Raw genomic sequence first — 24,083 nt, forward strand, 5'->3', positions numbered from 1 at the left:
GGGAGAATTAAAATTAAAATAGCTTAAAATGGAGAAGCAAAAAAACAAAATACATTCTTGTTTGTCTTCTAAGTCCTCAGATAAATTCTCTAGATGGTAGCAACTAAGGTAAAGCTTGAAATTAATAATTCCTTAGAATTCATTCCTGTTGCTGAAAAAGGAATAATATTTCAACAAAGGATCTGATCTCGATGGCCAACCTCTGCTAAAAATTGTTTCAAGACATTCTTAGTATTCCACAACACACTTTTAGGTCCAACAAGTAAGCACCATAGAGACAACTCAGATGACTGTACCTGTATGCAAATTCCTTAAACTGAACATGGATTAATTCATTTATTTAACAAGTAATTATGCAATACCAACTACATGAAGAAGGGAAGCATGGCACAGAGTCTAGAGTTGATTTCAGAAACAGGAAGACCTGGGATCACATCCCATCTTGGATATATCATGGCTATCTTAACATGGACAATTCATTTTACTTATCATTGCTTTAGGCAACCTTTTAAGACTCTCTAGGTTGGGAAAGAGATGCTAACCTATATTGCCAGGGGGAATTTCCTTATGGGGGTTAACCTATGCCAGTATCAATCTTTACTATATGAAGGTTGAACTCCAGTGTCTATCACTACTATATGAAGGTGCTTAAAAATGCATGACAGGTGCTGTTTGTTTGTATTTTCCCAACACCAAGCTAACAATTTTTAGTAAGGAAGTAAATAGAAGCAAACAAGTAATTATGATTCAAAAAATAATCTGAGGTTCATTTAACTTCCCCTCAGTTTTTTCAGTGGTAAAATAAGGAGAGGTTCCTTCCAACTTTCTATGGTAAAGACATAAAATGCTATCATGTTTAAGAAGGAAATCCTTAAATGCAAATATGTTGTTGGGAACAATGGCATCTTTTACTGCACTGAAAACAACTGGCAATGAGCCAATTGTTGCAGCAAAGGTTTGTGATAAAACTAGGAATAAATTGAGATATTTTGAAAAGCTGACCACAATCACTGGAAAGAACGGTTAATCTGGAGGCATAAAACTCAGAATCAAGTCTGGGCCCGGTCATTTATTAACTGAGTTATCTTGGGGAAACCATTTGACATCCTTGAGCTTCAGTTTCCCAATCTACAAAAAGGTTATAATAGTGATTGTACTATCCATCTCACAAGGTTATTGTAAGGAGCAAATGAAGTCATAAATATAATCCCAAAGGATTTTAAGTATAAATCGTCATCATCAACTTCTACTCCTGGAACAATGCTAGAAAATCAACATGGAATCATGACCAAAGTTTCTTGGTGGCTTCCCAGAGAAAATCAGGTGCTATTTGTGAGTTATGCCAAATAGTCTGGCATGTGCTACACTTCTTTTCAAACTTTTAAATATCTGAATAAATTCCAAGATATCAAACATAGAGCTTGTGGCCAATGTTTTCATAAGAACAATTCCCAGATGTGCTGCATTTTATGTAGCCTAGATAATGGGAAGGCTGTCTTCTAAAATAAAAACAATATTTCTTTTCTTGGAGGATGATTCATGTTAATGGCTTTTAAATGGATCGAATTCCTTAAGGTAATTTCCCCTCTAGACGGCCCAAACAAATACAGTTCATAGCATGAAACAACCTAATATCCCAATATAACTAATGATCTAATTAGAGTGGCCTAAAGAAGTAGATCCACAAGGTTATTTAACATCAAAACTTGGCACAATATCATCTTGGATCTAGAGTGGAAGATGACTCAGGGCATCCTCATTTCTATATACTCCACATTATTTCTATTTTGTTTTATATTATTAGTTTGCTGAGGCAATTGGGGTTAAGTGACTTGCCCAGGGTCACACAGCTAGGACATGTTAAGTATCTAAAGCCAGATTTGAACTCGGGTCTTCCTGACTTCAGAGCTGGTGCTCTATCCAGTGTGCCATCTAGTTGCCCCTGCTTTATATTATTTTGATATTATTCTTCCATATTAGTGTCAAGGACATAATCATAAGCAAGAAGCAGTTCAATTCAATAAACATTTATTATACATCTACTACATGCCAGGTATTGCATATTTGAGGACACATTTAAGAGACTGAATAATATTTTAAAAGACCTACAAAAGCTTATAAAATATATAAATTATAAAAACTAAGACATCAATATAGAAGGTCTTAATGATTTTTACCAATAAGACAATCAGGTCAAATATCAGTGAAATGAAGCAATTTATGCTTGCCACAAGTTATTAATATACTCAAAAGGCAATAAAGGCATTACTGAAAATAGATATGTTTTTAAATTCAATGTTACTTTCTAACAAATGATAAAGAGGTTCAGGAATAGTTGCCTTTTGAGTAAGAAAATGTAGCAGAATATTGCATAATCTCAATAAATCCTTATACTATTTTTAGAGCAGACTCATCATGAATTGCAAGTAGGTTAACCTGAGGATAAAGCAAGGTGGATATTATCAGCATTATTCCAAAAAGGTGATACAAAGTTTTAATTTCACATAGGTTTTATTTCTATTTTTGATACATCAAAACCACATGGACTTCCTCAAATCTTACTCTATTGATACCATATTTAAGATATCATGGAAGTATGGCAGTGTGCTTGAAATACAATGACATACTTGAAATCCTAGGAAGCTGCCTCTCCACTAGGAAAACATTAAGAACGAAAGAAGTGTTTAACCAAGAATATCTCCCAATATATGATGAGAGCCTAGATGTCTGCATTAACAAGTAGTTGTTGATGAGTGTGGGCAAGGTCAGCTATTGCAAAGAAAGGCGGAAAATGTTTGATTGACTCCAGACACTGAAACTCAGTGACACTTACAGCCTTATTATTGTAGTCTCTAACTACTATTAGAATGTAGTACCATAGTATCACCATGATTCTAGTGGGGGAAAACACTATCAGAAGGAACTTAGAAAGTGTTTATAGGAATTAAGACAGTCTGTGCAATACATTTAAGACCTCACAGGCAAACAAAAGTATTTTCATTCCTACCATCACTGAAGTTAAACAATTAAAAAAAGAAAGCCACATTTAGGAAACAAAAAACTAGTATAGATTATCCAGACTGTTTTCTTTCCCTTCCATTTTTAATCCAGTTAATACATTGATGGATTAGGGGAATGATAAAAGGTATGGAATACTCCTAAATATTATATAATTTTATTCTAATATAAGATGAACATCAATGAAAAAAAATCAATACTCAGAAGACACAGTACTCCCAAAGGGACAATAATAAAATCCATGGTCTCAATTATATGTGTCTATGTGTATCAGTCAGTTGATGTACATTTATTAAGTACCTATTATGTGCCAAGCATTAAACTAAGTTCTGGGAGTAAACAGAAAGACACAAGATACTCCTTGCTCTACTGGGGAAGACATGTGAAAAACTATATACAAAGAAACTATATACAGGATAAATAGGAAATGATCAACAGAAGGAAATTTCTAGCATGAAGGGGGATTTCCACAGAAAATGATATTTTAGCTGGACTTGAAGGAAGCCAGGGAAGTCAGGAAGCAGAAATGAGGAGTAAGGACATTACACACATGGGAAAACTGTCAATGAAAATGTCTAGAGTCAAGAGGTGAAGTGCCTTATCTAAGGAACAACAAAGAAACCAATGTCACTAGATCAAAGAGCATGTGGAGAGATATAAGGTATAAGAAAACTAGAAATGTGGAGGGGGGACAAGCTATTAAAAGCTTGAAAAGATAAACATAGGATTTTATATTTTATGCTGGAGGTCACTAGCAGGGTGACATGGTCTGATGTGTATTTTAGGGAAATTACCTTAAAGAATACAATCCATTTAAACACCATCAAAATGAATTTGGTAGTGACAAACAGAGCTTGTGGCCAATGTTTTTATAAGAACAATTCCCAGATGTGCTGTATTTTATGTAGCCAAAATAATGTGAAGGCTGTCTTCTAAAATAAAAACAACATTTCTTTTCTTGGAAGATGATTTATGTTGAGAAGATGGTGTTTGAAAAAAAAAGATCGGAATATCTAATATAAAAATACTGGACTCAGCCAATGATGGAGTGCATCCAATAAGGGGCAACTGCAAATATATTTGCTTGCAGACTAGGACATCTAATCAAGGGAGATTACCACTGAATATGTGTGTTTGAAAAAGAGGACACCAGCATTTGGGAAAAGATTATGGCCATTGCTAGTCTGTATGGAACCAAACTGACCAGCAAGCAAAGAAGCAGCAATGAGGTAGAGCTGTAGAAGCCTGGAAACAGGCAGCTCAGTCATTTAAGCTAGCCATGGAAAACAATTAAGGTTCCTGTCATCATGCATAGTAATTAGTGCAACCCCTTGAGGTTTCACTGGTCCAGGACTGATGGACATTACAGGTCCTAGATGGTGAGCCTTCAGCATTCATCCTCCAGACAAATCCTTACATCCTTTATGGTCCCTTGATAGTAGTGTGGAGCCAATGCAGATGCAGAATGTTTCATTAAAATGGGGACATACAGATTCAAACCATTTCCCCCATTCCCATTCCTATGAACTATGGTTGTGGGAAATTTTACTTTGGAACATCATTGGTAAGAGTTGCTTGAGTTTAGTTTTATCCTTTAGGTACCTTTAAAAAAGGAAATTCAGAGGGCACTGATGAGCCTTAGTTTGCATAGTTAGAAACAGTTTTGTTTTTGGAATTTTTTTGCCTGTGTGAAAGATTTTTTTTTTCCTTTGCAAACTACAGAAATTTTAAATATAATCATAAATATAATTTCCCTTTTCATAGACTGGTAAAAACAAAAGGTATTCACATTAACTTTAATTTGGTAGTGACAAAATTGCCTCATTTATTCCTGCGACCTCTCCTAAATTTCTTTTCTCTGGTTTTTGTTGCTACTGTTGTTGCCTGGGAAATTAATTGACAGTTATACCAAAATATCATTCTTTTTATTTACAAAGTTGTATTTATTATATATGGGCATAATAACCTTACTTCTCTTCCCAATACTTCAGTTACTTATATTCATGTTCAAAAGCCCTAATTCTCAAAAAAAAATCATTTTCAAACAGTATGGTTTACTAAGTTGAGTGATGGAGAATATTATGGCATATTTAGTTCAGATTTTACTTCAATTGAAATCAAAGATTTGAAGAGAAAGAGAAGCCTCCTCTTTTTCTTCTTCCCTTCTGTCTGTCCATCTGTCTCTAGCTTTGTCTTTGTCTCTCTGGTGTCTTCTAAGTCTCTGTCTATCTCTCTCCCTGCTCCCTCTTCTCACTTTTTTTTAATGAAGGAGGAAGATTGAGGGACTTAAACTGCCAAATCTTGTACAACTTTGCCAGATTTTATTTTATGAAGATTATTAATTATTATTATTACGATTATAGTTATAATCTTAAGAAATCAGTTCAGAAAACATGCCTCTATTTCTATTGTACAGGTCTTGAATTTTAATCCAGACCCAAATGTCAGAGTAAATTTTAAGAGAAATCAAATCTTGATAGTAATGGTCACCTCACCCCCATCTTATCATAAATTATTATCTTTTGAGGAACAAATACAGTATGTCAATTCTTTGTTTTAAAAAGCATATATTCTACTTTCCACAAGACAAAATCTAGGCTTTGAAGACTTTGCTTTACTTTTAAATTCCATTATGAAAAGTTTGGCTAGATTTGAACTTTCCCTTTCACTTATATGCTCTAGTTTATGCTATAAAGTAATAAAGAGTCCAGAAATGCTAATGGATAGGTTAACCCCATCCAGTTCTTTCCAACTGTGATAAAATCACTGTAAATCTATGTTTTAAAACCTCATTACATTTCCTTTTAAAATATTCTTTTTAAATCATAATGTTCTAGAGAAGCTCTTTCAGAAAGCAGTTGGATCAGAAACAAGTTTGTATTTGATACTGCATTGGATTTAAGGGAACTAGCACAATAGCATCTATTTTGCAAGCCTATTATAGCATTTAATTCAAGGTAAGCAACCTACTAGGAAGTAGTTATGGAGAAGAGGTGGTTTTCTTTCTTAAGAAGAAAGTGAAAAATTACTCCTTTTAGACTGAGAAAAGGCCTGAATTTTAGAGCTATCAAGAATCAGACATGAAATAATGGAAGCTGGGAAAGGTACATAAGCTCATAGATATAGTGTTGAAAAGGACCTCAGAGACCAACTCATTTTACACATGAGGAAACTGAGATTTGTGGGGGTTTAATAATTTGTAAGAGGTCATACAGGGGTATGTGTAAAAAGCACTCCTGCACTCAGTTCCTCCTGAGCCAAAGCTGTTCCCATTGTAAACATGCTGCCTTCTTTTCAGCAGGTCTATGGAGAGATACACCTGGAGAGATTTTTGAAATTTTTCTCTCTGCTTCTGCCCAAGTGGAGGAATCTTCAATGAGTAACCTATCTTTCTTAATACCTTCCCAATATAAATTTGTGGGCCTCCCTAATCTAGATAAGAGACTGGGGAATTGAGAAACAAGTCATTGACTTTATGTGTGAAAAGTTCTGGGAACTCTGAGGCCAAATGAAATCACATCAATAATCAGAGAATGAGCCAAAGAATTTCAATTTCAAATTGAATAGGTGACAGGAGGAGCTAAGGATTTTTTTGTATATATATAATGGAAAAATTAAAGAAAGGATTAATTTTTAAAAATAAACATTAGTGAGAGGAGAACAAATTGTATAAAGGGTTTGTGCTTGTTTTGTTTTGCTTCACTTAATCCCAGTCAATAACATAATTTCCCTAAAATATCTTGCTCTTGCTTCTCCATAACATGGAGAACACATAACATGTGTTCCCCAAATCCAAAGCATCAGAATGCCTGCACTGGCAAAGTTTACCATTCTGGAAAGACAAAAGAAAGACTACATTTACTTTCCATAGACTAGTCTCCATATGATGGACAAACTCATAACCAAACTAGTTTCACCAGTTGATGAATGGCAAAACAAAAACCAAAGACAAACATAAAATGGCTCTCTATTCCAAGTAGCTTTCTTATACTGCTGTAGTGATGGGATGGGGAGTGGGGGTGGGAGGTAAGTTACAGAAAAGCAGCAGAAGTAAAGCAAAAGAAGCATAAATCAATCATTTTTGACAGTTTGTAAACATTACCTTAGCTACTTTAAATGTTAAATCCTTGTCCATTAACCATTGGACAGTGTGGAGAAAAATATCACTAAAGAGACAAGTAATGTATGGTATGTGTACTCCATTGGTATCTCCAGTAGAGATTAAGAAGAATACCCTCTGGGTGGAAAATTTATATGAGGGGCCAGACAAGCATCCCATGGGATGAGAAAATGTGGAGGGATTGTGATCCTATAAGTAAAGACAGGATCCACATCAATGAGACCACAGAAAATTGCAGGATTCTTTAAAAACTATCCCTACCCTGATGTAATGCTGGCTTTGCCCTCTACATATTTCCATCTCAGATAAAGCATAGGGCAAGCTTAATGCTGGAAGGAACCACAGAGGTTATTGAGTCCAAACTCTCATTTTATAAATGAGAAAAAGAGAAATTAGAGAGGTTAAGTGACCTGCCTGAAGTCTCATAGCTAGGAAATATCTGAGGTAGGATTTGAACTCATCTCTTCCTGACGCCAAATTCAGTATTCTATCCATTGTGATGCATAAACTGCATCTAAGCAGCTGAGGCCGGAGAAATTATGTTATTTGTTCAGAGTAATAGAAAGAATTTAAATTTGTCTGACTCTAAGTTTTTTATACATATTGTTATCTAGCCACCTCTGGGAAATAGAGGTCCAGAGAGGTTAAATTATGAGATTTGCTCAACATCAAGGAGGTATTAAGTGATAGGGTCAATATTTGAACTCAGGTTCCTTGCCTCCAAAAATACAAGAATAAAACCAAAATGCCAGAGGCATCCTAAAGACTGGATAATCTCTATGCAGACAAAGTATGTCTAAGAGGAGATAACTACTGGAGCAGTTAGAAAGAGTACTGGAGTCAGGAGGATCCACATTGAATTCCACCTCAGACATGCTGAAGTTGTCAATTAACCCCAATTGCCTTATTCAAATAAGGGGGGGAAAGAAAACAGCTATGAGGAACTGAACTTTCAAACTTAAATCTACTGAGGGATCCCAGATGAAATTATATTGATGATGGTGAAGATGCTAGTTAGCAATTAGACAATTCCTTAGAGTCAACAAAGTGCTTTATAGATACTATCCCATTTTTATTTCATTTTATCCTTACAACAACCTTGTTAGGGAAATGGTATTCTTATCCCTATTTCACAGATGAGGAAACTGAGACAAGTAGAAGTTAAGTGGCTTGCCTAGAGGCACAAAGCCAGTGAGGGTCTCAGGCAGTATTTGCATTCAGACCTTCCTGGCTCCAGTCCAGCAATGTATGGACTTAGTGTTTGCATTTCAAACTTTAGGCACATTTGGTTTAGGGTTTTATTGTGTTTAAACCACCATTTTTTAAATTCATTCCATAACTAGTGAGAAATTCTTAGTTTCTTTATCCTTGATCTTGAAGTTTTGGGGGGGAAGCAAGAGGGAAAGAAGGCATGATCTTAGTGTCATCCGTCCATCACTTTGAGATGAAAGAGGGAAAGGAGAGAGATAAAAGTAACAAGAAAAGGAGAAGAGAGAGTTGGGGAAAGCATCTTGCACCTTCTCCAAAATAAAAAATAAATTAGAATTAAAATCACCTGATGTCCTAAAATATTGCTTTATTTCTTCTCTCTCTACTCTACTTGGATGTTCAGTAAGAACTGACATGCTTATACTGGCCTGCAGGGAGAACATCTACATGCGGAGGTACTATATTTCAGGAGGCAGGCCAGGTACTCTAAAGAGGTGATGAACTTCAGTGAGTGAATGAAAAAGAGGCATTTTTTTCATCCAGTCAGGAGGAGTATCAGAAATGTGTTTACCTCTAAACCAAGTGAATCATCAGGGGAAACAAGGACTTGGGTTACTCACTTCTCTTGGAGATCTTGAGCCTCCTTCTCGGAAAGTTGGTTTGCATCTGAAATTAATCTGATAACCAAAGACACATAGGGAAAAAAAAACATTAGGGATAAGTATAGACAAGCATAAACATAGAATCTGAATGGAATCAACAGTGGTCATATTGAAAATGCACAGTAAATTAAACCATTAGGATTGATCAAAAAATTTTAGAGTTGTTAGTGATTACTTAAGCAAGGGGGTCTTAACCTGTGGTCTTCAGGTCTGTAGATAGATTTTAGGAGGTCTAGGAATTTAGATGAGAAAACAATTACATTTTAATTTCACTAACCTCTACCTGAAATTTAGCATTCTACTCAATTATAAATGTAGGCTGCAAAATATGATACTGAGAAGTGAGGCCATAAGCTTTGACCCTCCCAAAGAGTTAAAAAACCCTTATTCTAATCCAACCCTTTCATATTCTAAAGTGTGAGAGCTGAAGTGACTTGTGCTAGGTATTGAGAAAGTAACTGCTTTTGTCATTATGAAATGCCCATATCTGAGGATCAGCATACTAGCTGGATATCTCAAATGAGTCATTTTCCTGAAAGGTGACACTATTCTGTCTTATTCTCCATGGAAATAGTCATAATAATAGTAACACTACTTTATAAAACATTCACAAATCCAAAATCTGAGTTGATTCTTATCACAAGCTTGTGAAATTAGCAGGAGACATTATCATTCTCACATTACAGAGGAGGAAACTGAGGCTTAATGAGTCATTTCTCCAAGATCACACAAAGAAAAGAAATATCTAATTGGAAGTTATTAAGGGGCAGAGCAGTGACTTTTCAGGGACTGAAATGACTCAAATCTATTCTCTAGTTTTAACAAAACAAAAGTTGGAACTTAGGAAGTTAAAAAATTTAAGAAACAATGATTCACAGTGCAAAAAATTCACAGACTCAGATTTAGAGCTGAGAGAAATGCTATAGACCACCCAGAGCAGCTCTTTTATGTTATGGATGAGCCACAGTCTATGGCTCAGAAAGGTGAATTCTTCCTTTATAGCAGGAACAATTCCAATAGACTTGTGATGGAAAATGTCAATTGCATCCAGAGAGAGAGCTTTAAAGACTGATGTGGATAGAAGCATAGTTTTTTCACTTTTTCTTTGCTTCTTTGCTTGCCTGCTTCTTCTTTCATGTGTTTTTTTTTCCCTTTTGGTCTGATTTTTCTTGTACAACATGACAAATATGGAAATATATTTTAAAAGATAGAATACATTAGAATAGTTTGAAATCTTAGGGAGAGGGTGCTAATAGAGGGTGGGAGAGTGATAAAAATTATTTTCCCATGTATTTGGAAAAATAAAATATTATTGAGAAAAAATAAATACATGGAGTGTTTTAAAGTGTTTGTTCATAGATCACTGATACTTGAGAGGAAAGTATGGGACAATGGAAATAGCAAGGTAACAGTGGGAAACCTAGACAGAGAAAGAAGCAGAAAATCACAGGATGTATCCACAGAATGTATGCATTGAAAATGGAAGGGATCTTATAAATTATGTAGTCTAATCTCTTCATTTTAAAAATTAATAAAGGCAGCTAGATGGTACAATGGCTAGAGTACTGGCTCTAAAGTCAGGAGAACCTGAGTTCAAATCCAATCTCAGATATTTAACCCAAACTAGCTGGATGATCCTGGGCAATTCACTTAATCCTAATTGTCTTGTAAATAAACTAAATAAATATAATAAATGTAAAAAATTAAAATAACTAAAATAAAATATAAATAATAAAGTATTAACAAATACGATAAATTAAATCTTAAAAATGAAAATAATAAATTAATTAAAGAAATAAGAAGCATATAGAGATGAAGTTACTGCTTAAGGTCACATACTAATCAGTAGCAGAGCCAGTATTTGAACCCAATTAAGCATTTGAAATGTCATCTCCACCTCCAAGTTTATGTTTTTCAGTCATGTCTGCCTCTTAGTTACCCCCATTTAGAGTTTTCTTGCAAAGTTATAGCAATGGTTTGCCATTCCTTTCTCCAGCTCATTTTATCAATAAGGGACCTGAGGCAAAGAGAGTTAAGTGACTTGCCCAGGTTCACATAGCTATGAAGTATCTGAGGCAGGATTTGAACTCATCCTCCTCATTCCAGGACTAGCATATACATATATATATAATATGTTTGTGTGTGTGTACATGTGTGTCTCTGTGTCTGTGTGTTTGTGTATGTTTTGTGTCTATGTGTGTATTTGTGTGTATGTTTCTGTGTGAGTGTTTCTTTATGTATGTGTGTTACTCCTCCCTCCCTTTCCCCTGATCCCCCTACCACAACCCATGGTAAAATTCAAGTACTCCAAAGGGAAGTTTGGTTAAAAAGATCTGGATCACAGATTTTAAATAGGTTATAAAAGGCTTGGTTGTTTTTTCCCCTATTTTTATGTGCTTCACAGAAAAACTCACAGGAAAATGAGAATGGATGCAAGGAAAAGTATAAGGAAAGGAAAACAGCTAGTGTTTCTAAAACTTCTATTTCTCTTCTTACCGATAACCTCTAATGAGGGCCATATGCAGAATCACTGTATTAATGGGGTAACAGAAACAGTTACATGGTACATAAAAGTGTGAAGAACGAGAGACCAGACATGCTTCCAATGAGCTTCTGAGTAAACCCAACTAGAAAAACTGTGATTGAGTTCCTCAGTGCGGTTGTAGTTGTATAATAAAATAACTGTGTGTGTGTGTGTGTGTGTGTGTGTGATTGATTACAAGCTACAAAAGGGTCCTACAAATCATCTATTCAGGACCACCCACTTTCTAGTTGAGAAAACTGAGACACAGAAAGGAATCCAAACTCAAATCCTCTGACTTAAAATCCAGCATTCTTTCCTCCAACATTCTTTTTTTCTGTCTCCCTATATATCTATCCATAATATCTATCTCTATCAATCTCTAGATCTACCTCTATCTATTTATTTATATCTATCTATCTATCTCTTTAAGCCTCTCAAATAGTTTTAAGCAATTCAGAACCACAGAAGTTTCAGCTGTAGAAAAATCACTATCATCAATCACTCATAAAGGACAAAAGCAATGTGGATGGGAGAATTGCTTTTTCTTTTTTTTTTTTTTTCCACAGCAGTTCTATAGACCAAATAAATAGAATGTATTAACCTTGTACCAGTGGCTATTGCTTTTGGTGAACGAAAGCGGAAGGTTTTCCACGACTAGCAGTTAACTAAACAATGTGGTGGGTAAAACTAAAGGTGTGGATATTTGGGGTTGTTTTTATAGTTCCAACACAAAAGAGATTCTTTCCTCTTGGTTTTACACGGGGCAGATGTGTGGAACTTTTTGTAATGGAATGAGATACATAAAAGGCATGGAGAAGTGCCTTTTGGAAGCTAAAAGGCATGCAGTATGTGAGATTGAGCAGCAGGTGGCAGTGTCTTACCTTTTCTAGCTGCTCCATACAGGCTGTGTGGACCACAATTTTACAGACTGCACACTTCCTCCTGAGAGCTGATTTCTACAACATTTAATTTAAAAGAAAAGTTAGTGAAAGTCTGTAATTCAGGGTTCTATGGCACTTAAAAAATGTTCACACCAAAAAGAACTACAATAAGATTCCCTAATAATCTAACTCCTTATATTGATAATATAAATGGTGTTTATACCATTTATACCGAACAGCACCGAAGAAATTCCTTATATATATGAGCTGAGAATTAAAGTACTCCATCAAAAGTCAAAGTTGTCACACAAAGTTGTATCTGTGGGCTCAAACAGCAACTGTGAAATGCTTTGCTCTAAGATTCAATGTCCCACGGTCATAGGTTCTCAAATTCTTTAATTTTGCAACTTATTTACACACTTAAAAATCACTGAGGACTCCAAAAAGATTTTTATGTCACTTATGTCTATTAATATTTACAGTGCTGGAAATTAAAAGTGATAAATTTTGAAATATTTATTAATTCATTAAAAATAACAAAAAATATTTGGTATGAACATATGTGATTTTTCACAAAAATAACTATTTTCTAAAATTAATTAATAAATTTATTAAGTACCTGCTATGTGTCAAACATTGTGCTAAATGCTGCAGATATAAAAAGGGGCAAAAGACAGTTCCTATCCTCAAAGAAGCATTGCTTTATATATTTTAATAAAAAAATTGCTTAATTGACAAAGTAGTTGGATTTCATCATATCTGCGTCTTCATTCAGTATATTATAGTTGTTTCAATTGAAGTACAAAGAAATCTGGCTTCACACCAATAGGTATTTGAAAAAGGAAGTGGTATTTTAACAGGCAAATAATATTTTATTATTATTAATAAGAAAATAGTTTTGACCTCAAGGACCTCCTGAAATGGTCCTGGACATCTTCACTGCCCTCGGTGCCAGTTATAATAGGAATTAATCTCACACCTAGGCCACACAACTAAGCCCCTGAGTCAGAAAGACTACAGGAACTTGTTTATAGCCTCAGGAATAAAGAAGTCTTGTCAGAGCCAGGGAGTCAAACCAAGAAAGTAATTAAAGAGAAGAGGAAAAGAAGGGGATATTTAATTTTTTCAAAGCAACAAAAAAAGCATTCATTGCTTAAAGCTGTTTGATTAACAACAGCAAAGAGAGCAAAGCAAAAAGAAGCACTGAATATGAGACAAGGTATAGCATCTTAGTCTCCTCCCTGCTTTAGAAGCTATTGAAAGTCTTAGGGTCGGCATAAAAAGGGAGAGTTTCTCCAGGGAGGAAAATATGACCCTAGTAAGCATTTGGTCTAAAAACAAGGAATGAAACTAAATACTTCAAAAACCCTGGCTTTCTTTAATCTGTTCTGTTTTTACAAAAGACTCCTAAAGAAAGAGACAATTCAAAAGAAGGCCAAGGATCAGGAGTAATATGCATTTACTATTAAGAATGGCCTTTATGACTTAAGCTAGGAATAAAATTGCCTTTTTATGAAAAATAAAAACTGCAAGTGAAATTGAAGTCAACATGTGTCTCTCATATATAGTTCAATTTTTTTAAATCTAAGAATGATATTCTCTCCTCCATAATTGTTTCCAGTAGTGCCCCCCCTCACCTTTACCCCTCAATAGAACATTCCCTAATGACAAAGAAAAAACAGTATAGCAAAACAAATTATCCTAGGACTGCATCTAACAATATATGAAGTAGTTAATCATCTTAAGGGAAAGAGGAAAGGAAGGGAGGGAGGGAGGAAGGGAGGAAGGAAGGAAGGGAGGGAGGGAGGGAGGAAAGGAAGAAGGGAGGGAGGGAGGGAGGGAAGGAGGAAGGAAGGGAGGGAGGAAGGAGGGAGGAAGGAAGGAAGGGAGAGAGGAAGAAAGAGAGGGAGGGAAGGAAGATAGATAGGTAGATATAGATAAACAGAGATAACCCAGACTAGTTTTTACATTTATTCTAAATTCTTATGATGCATTTTACACAAATTTACACAAAACTTAATTTTTTTTTTTACACTCAACAGTGGGATACTCTATTATTTATTACATTCCTACCAAGTACAAAGTCTTTGTATAGTTATTCTCAAAGCTGTTCTGATCTCACAGCATATATTTCTGGTGGTCATATCTTTCCACACCTTTCTTCTCCACTGTAGAACAATTCTAAACTAATATAACAAATGGAGGAGAAGGAATAGAGTGCCCCTATACCACTTCTCAGCTTCTTTTTGTGTGCTGTCCTCCCTTCATTAGACTGTAAGTTCCTAGAGGGCAGGAACTGTTTTTCTTTTTCTTATTTTTATCTCCAGGATTTATCATGGTTGCTGGTACATAACAGACACTTAATATTGATTTACTAACAAATTGAAATAAGCAGCCAAATTGAGCCAGGGAGGCAAGGCAACAACTGAGAAGTTGTCAGAAATGGGATAGTATTCTCTGCTTTTACAACTCCATGGATTCATCTAAGAGGGGCATTTGAAGAGTGTCATTAGGATGACACTGAGGAACCACAAAATAATGCATTCACATACGATATTGCTTTAATCAGGTCTTTCAGACTTTCAGGGAGTATTCCTTTCCTAAATTTTGGTAACTCAGAATAATGATATTCAATTTCCCTTGAATGAGGAAAATATAGCATTCATTATTAGAGATCCATTTATTTTTTCTGTTTAAAAAAGGCAAAAGCTACTTTTTCTGAAAATTTTCCTTAGACTCTGGATTTCTAGGAATGAGCTTAAATAAAGAGAGAGAAAAATAAATTAAAAACATAAAATTTTCATTTGGAAATTACTTGCAAAGGAAGCCCATAATCTACATGAGGATATGCAAATTATTTTAATTAGTTCTCCAAATTATCCACATACCTAAGTCTGATCCATTAGGTAGAATCCTATTATACCATTTCTTCCACTTTACAAGAAGCTTGAAAAATGTGCTACTGGTATACTAGAGCCTTTGAGGCTTTATTGTACCATGTGATAATACAAGCAAGATCATGAAAACAAATGTCTAACTATAGGCTATGGAGAATGGAATTTTATTTTGTACATTTATAAAAAGTAATGGAAACATGTACTTCTTATTTTCCTCTCAGGTTTTGTACCTTAGGAAACTGTAATCTTGTCTTATCTTAGTCCTGTCCCAGTATGGGGAGAGGGAGGAAGTACTTTCTAACAAACAGTATTGTGAAATAGTAGATGGAATTCCTTCCTTTGATTTTACTTCCCTTCCCTCCCTTCCCCCTTCCCTCTTTCCCCCCTCCCCACCACACACACACACACCACACACACACACACACACACACACACACACACACACACAGAGTTTTCAAGGAAAACTGGATATGTTCCACATACAATAGGTAGCTCTTAATAGACTGGAATAGGTGGTTTCTAAGATTTCTTTCAAATCTGAAGCTCTATGAAATTCGAATGAAGCCCATTCTTTAACACCAGAAGCACAGCATGTAATTAGCAAGTGCTTTCTTTAAAGAGAGGGATAGCTAAATAGAAACACTGAAGCCAATTCTTTCTGGGACATTTTTAGAAGAACTTGGGAAACCAGAATGGATTATAGTCAGCTACTTTTCAGGGCATCTAGGTAGTATAGGGTGATCGAATCCATCTGAATTCAAATCCTGCCATAAACATTAGCTGTATGCTCCTGTACAAGCAAATTCACCTTGGTTTCCCTCACTTAAATCCAGTTCCCTTGCATGTCATAGCAATACCTCCCTGATGTCATGGTCTTCTTCTACAATAAAGTACAAACAACAATAATTCATAAAATGGATATAATAAGATTCTTTCTCCCAGAGGTTTTGTGAGATTCGAACGACATTTTTGTAGAGTACTTTGAAAGCCTTAAAATCTATGTAAATGTTAGTTATCATCATTATCTTGGCAAAATCAAATGACAAGTACTAGAGAAAATTCTTTTTTTAAAAGTAAGAACATATGATTAAATTCAACAACTATCAGACATTTAACTGTATTCCAGATGAGTGGCAGCAGAGGCATTATGGCTACACAGCTGGCTCTAGGTCAAAAAAAGACCTTGATTTAAGCTTACTTCCAATTCATATTCGCTATATAAAACATAACTCATCACTTAACCTTTTAGGGCCCTTAAGTAACATTTTTTTAAAAAATGCATTTTTTCTTGATCACTTCTATTTCTTATATCATTGTAATTATCCCTAAATATCGATCCCACCTTCCCTCCCAGAGAGCTGTCCCATATTATTAAAAAATAGTTTCTAGAAGGAAAAATATTCAACACAATGATCAATACATTGAGAAAGTCCAAAAACATGCTATATGTTTAACAAAAGTTAATATGTAACTTTGTGGAGCTCTTATCTCCACATAGGAGTGCATTGGAGAGTGTTACTTGATCTTTATAAATATATTACATTTATTTTTGATTTGGTTTGTGTAGTTGTTCATTGCATTTATTTTATTGAAGTTATGTCCCTTACCTCCAGGTAATGTAACAAAACTATAAATTGTAGCATAGCCACTGATCTGTATTGTAAGAGGGAGTTTTCACCCTAGAAGATCTATATGTAAGATGGGAGAGAGACTGGCCAAAGGAAGGTCCATCATCTGAGTAGTAGCTCAGTATTCTTAATGGTGCATCCCCAGAGAGGAGGTTCAGTGAGCCTGCTTCAGAGCTTTCCTACTGAAGAACCCTTTCTCTCTATTTTAAGAGCATGTGCAAATAGTCCATGACCTTGTTGATCTATTGACTGGCTGCTGGGCCAGAACTGGGTGCACACTCAGAAAATACTAACTTGCCAAGAAAGCCTCTCTCTCTTGTCCAGCTAAGGACACAGTAGTACTACACTACACATGCTCTAAATATGGGTCTCTCTTTAGCCAGTCCCCCCCACACACACACTTACCCCAATAAAATCACAAACGTGGATTCCGAAAAAAAAATGTGCCAATAGTGCTAGGAATACCCACACAGCAAAAATAAAATATTCTCTGCCTTCAAGAAGTTTACAATCTATTGTAATGTGAAACTCCCAGAGTTTCACATAGACATCCCCAAAATTTCCTGAGGAAAAACTCTGGGAGAATAATGAAAATTTTCATCAATGTCAAGTTTTCCTGATTCTCTTCTCTAGCCCATTTGCTTCACCTTCCCTGAGGACTGAAATGGGGAGAGATGGGAGAAGAAAGACAGTGACAGGAAATCATGGAGGTGTAGCAGCATCAGTAGAAGTTTACTGATGTTCCCAGGAATTATGTTCCCAGGAAACCCTGGGGCAAATTGAGAACTGAGGACTAGGAATGTGGTTAGTGGAGACATTTTATATTCAACATGTCCAGGATAGAAGTTATCTTTCCCCAAAACCCACTTTTCTTAGTTTCCTTAGTTCTGTCAAAGGCACTATCATTTTTTCCCCACTGGGGTTCTTAAACTTGGCTTCATGTTCACCTCTCCATTTTTCTATACTCCACATGTTCAATCAAGTACCAATTGTTATCTTTTTTACATCCTCATCTCTTACATCCAACCCCTTTTGTCTATTTCCATAGCTACCACTCTAGCTCCGACCTCATCACTTTTCTCCAAGATTATTGCAGAGGTTTCCTAATTGACATACCTCCCCACTTGGACATTCTCCACATAACTGTCAAGAATGATTTTCCTAAAAGGTGGATCTAATCATGACACTTGCTGATCAGTAAACTCCAGAAGCTCCTTATCGAGGACAACATCGAGTCCTTCACAAATGAAGCCAACCCAGCTTCCAGGCTTCTTGTATTTTACTTGCTCTCCTGTACTTCACAGCCCACCCAAAGTAGTCTTCTCTCTATTCCTCACATATAGAACTTCACTCCCATCTCAATGCTTGTGCATGGGCCATTCCTCATACTTAGAATACATTCATTCCTCACAATGACCTTAGAGAAACCCCCTCTTCCTTTTAGATGGCCTAAAAGTCTTTGTATTTATTCTCTTTGCATTTATTTGTATCTATTTTCTCTGTGTTTATGTATGTATATATGTATGTAGAGTACATTGATATGTACTTTCTAATCACTCTATCATGAGCTCTTTAAGAATGCTGACTCTTTCATTCCTTATATTTTTATCCCTTGTTCCACAGTACCTGGCACAGAATAGACATTTAATAAATGCTTGTTGTTTGATTAAAGGACCAACTGATAAAGGAAAGAGAGGAAGATTTCAGACAAAGAAAAGGAGTTCCTGAGCTGGCTCAGTCATTTTTATCATAAGAGACCTAAGTGGGTTGTCTTTAATGCTGGGACTTCCTGTACTTTGAGCTCTAATGAGATGAGTACAATGTACACATGAGACATTGCTCCCACTTCTAGACTCCAGGGCAAATGAGACCAAAAGCCCTCTTATTTTATCAAAAACATCAGCAAAGGAGATGATGAGCATCCTCTGATATGTTCTGAAGCTTTGGGGAAATTTAGAATGTGATTTGTAACATTGGAGAAAATGAAAAATAAAATCGGCTGAAGCTGACACTGATGTGTTCTCAGAGCTGACAACCAGTCGTAGGTCACTTATATCACCTATCTTCTTTGAATAAAAGATAATTGTATTAGTCTAGGAGCATAAATAAATGATGTTCTTGTAAACAATTTTATCTTTTCTCTTTAATATGTCATTTTCTCTATCTACAAAACTCTGTATCTCTACTAATCCAGGAACATTCTCTAAGATAACATATCATACTCTTGAAATTATTCCTTCATGCAAGATTATTATTCATATCCCCCTGTCCTACTGTCCTTCCATTCACATACTTGAGTCAAGAAATATTTGTTAAAATACCCAGAGGGATATTTGGAAGCTGTTGCTTACCCAAACACCAAAAAGATAAGAAAATAAAACTCTGAAAGTTCATTATGTATAGGAATAACATCAACAAACTTCAGAGCAATTTCAGGAAGGAAAATGTCAATTGCAGGTGATCTACTGAGAGAGAAGAATCTTTCTCTTCTGAGATGGCAGTTAGACAGATGACCTCTGAGCTGCCTTTCAGTTTTTTTTTTTTAGTTTTCAGTTCTAGGTGTGTCATTTTTAACTGTATATTTGACATATTTGAGTAACATACAATGGGAGTGATAAGATTTTTAGAGATACCAGAATGATGAGTTATTAAAGAAATCACACAAAGTGAGTTGATCTGATCATCTAAAACAAAAAAGGGCTTTTGTGTTCAAAATATATTAAGTCATTTATGCTCTGCAAACAAACTGAAAACTAGGGACATTTTTCACTCAGGAAACAGTAACCTAGTGTGGTTCAAAAGGTACAAGATGCTTTGAAATTGAAAAGCAAATTCCCTAACCCTCTTAATTATGTCTGCTTACATTTGGTCCCTGTACTTCGCTAATCCATTTTATACTACATCATCACCATCACCACCATCATCATCAGATTAGTCTTTCTAAAGCAATGCTTTTACAGTATACATCTCAGTATTAATATATATTCTGTAGGCAAAAGACAAGTCACAAAATCTCTTGAGTGAGACAGGACCTCAAAGATCATGTAGTTCTACCCATTCTGGAACAATACTCCCCTCAACAACATAAACACCAGAGTCATAAAGTTGATTTCAGTTATTGTTAATGATTTTTGTTTGTTTGTTTTTCTCCTTCATTCTAAAACAGGACCATGACATCAAGAAGATGATGTTATGACATGCAAGTCAATTGGATTTAAGTGAGGCAAGCCTGGGCAAAGTCATCAGCCTCACTCTCTCCTGTTCACATGGGAAACCATACTTTTACCTTCAAATGCTCTGCCCAAAGGAATATAAATTTTGATCACTGAAACCTCAAAAGATATCATGGGGTTTACAGACTAGATTCCTTTTTTTAAGGACCAAGTCTTAAAACTATACTCTGACACTCATTGATGGACCAACAATATATCCGAGCTCAAGCCTATTTGGGCATTGTTTGGGTTTTGAAGCCTCAGAGAGAGTGTAATTAGCAATTGTTTTGGGGGTTTTTTTGGCCAAAAACCTTGAGGGTCTTCCCCTCCCAGATTTATTTTTGGGGGAGAAGAGTTAGATAAAAGAGGTTATTTTTTGCTTCATTTCTTACCTACCTGTAATTGCTGAATGGGGCATTACCTCAGACAAACTGAAGCCTGGGAATGATAGCTTTAAAAGGACAAAATCTCCCACTTCATTTGAATACCTTCAGGAAAGGTATTTACTACCAATTTCTCCCAACTTTCATTTTTGGATGTTAGGTTTTTGTTAGGTTATTGTTAGGTTTTCCTTATTCCAATCTAACTTTGCTTCTCTTCAGCTTCTACACAATGTTCAGAGTTCTTCTCTTGTAGGTCAAGCAGAGAGTCTAATTTGTTTCAGGGCTAACTCCTCAAATATTTAAAGCTAGCTATCATCTACATCTTAAGTCTTCCTTCACATCCTAGGCTTTCTTCAACTTGACTGTCATATAGCATGTTCTCAAGAGCCTTCAACATCTTGATCATCCTCTCCTGGTTATTCTCCAGTTTACTACTGTCTTTCCTACTAGAAATAAAAATAGCTAGCATTTATAAGGCTTTAAGTTTTGCAAAATGTTTACAAATTTCATCTCATTTTATCTTCTTAATGACACTGGAAGACAGATGCTATTTATTATCCTCATTTTATGGATAAGGAAACTGAGACAAAGAAAGATTAAATTAATTGCCACTTACACAGCTGTCTGTGGCTGGATTTCAACTTGGATTTTTCTGACTTTAGATTTGGGGTTCTATCCAATGTGCCTCCTTAAATGTAACACACAGAACCAAGCTCAATACTCTAGATATATCCTGACAAAAGCAGAGTAGAAAAGAACTATCACCTTTTATTTAGACTCTATACTTATTTTAGTGTAATCTTAAATTACATTAACTATCTTGGCTTTTGTGTCACAATCCACACTAAGACCCTTTAGTGTAGTGGATAGACTACCAAGCTCAGAGCCAGGAAGAACTGAATTCAAATCCAGAATCAGACATTTATTAGTTGTGTCACCCCGGGCAAATCATTCTTCATCCTATTTACCTGTTTCCTCATCTGTAAAATGAGCTGGAAAGGGCAATGGCAAACCATTCCAGTATCCTGGCTGAGAAAACTGCAAATTGGGTTACAAAGTTAGAAACAACATATTTGACTCAACAACAACAACAAAAGATCAACCAGACCTTTTAAAGATAAACTCATATTTAGCATCTTCTCCCCTCTCTTGTCATTGTGAAGTTGATTTTTTTTACCCCAATGTTAGACTTTACAGTAATGCTCACTAAAAGTCATCTTATTCAGTTTAGCCAAATGCTCAATTCTGTTGAGGTATTTTTGAATCCTGTTACTCATGTAATTTATCAGTTCCATTTTTGTGTGCCCTACAAACTTTCTAAGTACAAAATCTGTGCTACTGTCCAGAAGACAGAAATAACACTCTGAATGTGTGTGGCATCTTTCTCTAAAACAATTAAAATTTCTAGTCACTAAACATTTTATCTCATGGGAGCTAGTTACCTCAACATTTCAAGAATCATCAAACTCTCCTCATTCTCTTTAAACTTAATTGGTACCATTTGTTGAGGAGAAGTTGGAAGACATCTCAAAAACAGATCAGTTTCATTGTCAATAAAATTGTTCAGGGGTAGATTATGCTTAGAATTGAATTCTATTTTAAAAATCACATTTATCTACACTGGTTGTTTTTAGGCACATCTACCTTATCTTCTATCAGTCTGGAATGATAATACCAAAGGCAAAGTTAATTATATTTTCTCCTTAAATCTTCATTATTATTTTTTATTACCATTATCATTATTTAGCATTGGGCCAGACATATGGGAATACACTGAGCTTTTCACTGGGAATCATTGATATAGAACATGATCTAAATGGTATTATTTAGCCACCTGCATGATGTTGTGAATAGCAATTTACCACTATAAGCAATGTCATCAGCAATCCATACTATGAATGAATTCATGTTGTGCTGATTATTTTTTTTAATTTCCTATTAATCCTTTTCAAGTCCTAAATTGGTCACTAATTTTCTCATTCTTTTTTAGTCTTTGACTAGATCAGTGGGCCTCAAACTTTTTTATCTCATAATTCCTTTATACTCTTAAAAATTACTGAGCACACCAATGAAATTTTTTTTATATGAGGCCCACTTTTTGATATTTACTATACTAGAAATTTAAAACAACTTTTAAAAATACTTATTAATTCATTTAAAAATAACAATAACAAGGGGCAGCTATTTGGTGTAATAGAGCATCAGCCCTGAAGTTAAGAGGACCTGAGTTCAAATCTAGCCTCAGACACTTTAATACTTAACATTTCCTGGCTATGTGATCCTGGGCAGGTCATTTAACCCCAACTGCTTCAGTTGAAAAAAATAACAATAATAAACCCATTACCATGTTAATAACATTTTAATGAAAATAACTATATTTTCTAAAACACTTAATGAGAAAAGTAGCACTATTTACATATTTCTACAAATCTCTTTAATGTCTCGTTGAACAGGAAGCAATTGGATTCTCCTGTCTCCTTCTGTATTCAATCTGCTGTAATATGTTGCTGTAGTTGAAGTATATGAAGAAAATCTAGCTTTACACAGACATGTATAGTTGGAAGGTAGAGGAGTGCTTTAATAGACTAATGATATCTTAGCATTATTTGTTTTTTACCTTTTGGACCCCCAGAAAGGGTCTTGGGGACTCCCACATATTCTTAAGACTATGTTCTGAGAGCCATTTCACTAAAGGATTCCATCTTTTTTTTTCAATTTAGTTTAATTTATTTTTGATACATTTTAGGTTCCAAGATGTCTCTCTTTCTGTCTCCCTACCCTGCACTTGGAGATCACCATTTCTCACATACACCCACACCCACGTATATATACATACACAAATATAGACATACTATATGTATGCATAAGTAAATCCATATTATGCATAGTTCTATTTATCAGTTCCTTCTCTGGAGGTGGATAGCATCTTTTTCATAGGTCCTTTGTAGTTTATTTGAATATTTATAAAACTCAAAATAACTTAATCATTCACAGTTATTCTTTGAACAATATTGCTGTTACTATATCCAATGTTGTCTTGGTTTTGCTCATTTCATTCTTCATTATTTCACACAAGTCTTTCCATGTTTTTCTAACAGGCTCACAATATCTTACAACACAGTGAAATTCCAAAGACCCCAACTTGTTTAGTTATTCATCAGTTGATGGGCAGCCCCTCATTTTCCAGATCTTTATCATTATAAGAGTTATTATAAATATTTTAGAACATATAGGTTCTTTTCCTTTTCCTTGATCATTTTCAGAAACAGACCACATATTGCATTGTTGGTCCAAAAGGCATACACAGCTTTATAAATCTCTATCAGTTCACAATTTTACTAACAGTGTATGAATGTCCCAATTTTTCCATATCTTCTCCAACATGTTTTATTTTCCCCTTCTATCATTTTAACTAATCTGATATGTGTGGATGATATGTCAAAGTTGTTTTAATTTTCATTTCTTTAAGCAACCATGATTTAAAGCATTTTTCATATGCCATATATTGCTTCATTTTCTTTATTCAAAAACTGTTGGCTCATATCTTTT

At 35.1% G+C, this 24,083-nt stretch overlaps 1 protein-coding gene across 1 annotated transcript in view; it reads right to left on the reverse strand.

The window, feature by feature from the left end:
- DGKI (diacylglycerol kinase iota) overlaps positions 1-24,083 on the reverse strand; it is a 552,148-nt gene that overhangs the window by 320,561 nt on the left and 207,504 nt on the right. Inside the window, exons 4-5 of the mRNA XM_031939143.1 lie at positions 12,415-12,489; positions 8,968-9,024 (exon numbers count right to left, since the gene is read on the reverse strand). Of these exons, the coding sequence (XP_031795003.1) occupies positions 8,968-9,024; positions 12,415-12,489 (132 nt within the window). The remainder of the gene's footprint in view (positions 1-8,967; positions 9,025-12,414; positions 12,490-24,083) is intronic.

This window comes from Sarcophilus harrisii, chromosome 5 (assembly GCF_902635505.1).
Source record: "Sarcophilus harrisii chromosome 5, mSarHar1.11, whole genome shotgun sequence".
In the NCBI taxonomy this organism is placed as follows: Eukaryota; Metazoa; Chordata; class Mammalia; order Dasyuromorphia; family Dasyuridae; genus Sarcophilus; species Sarcophilus harrisii.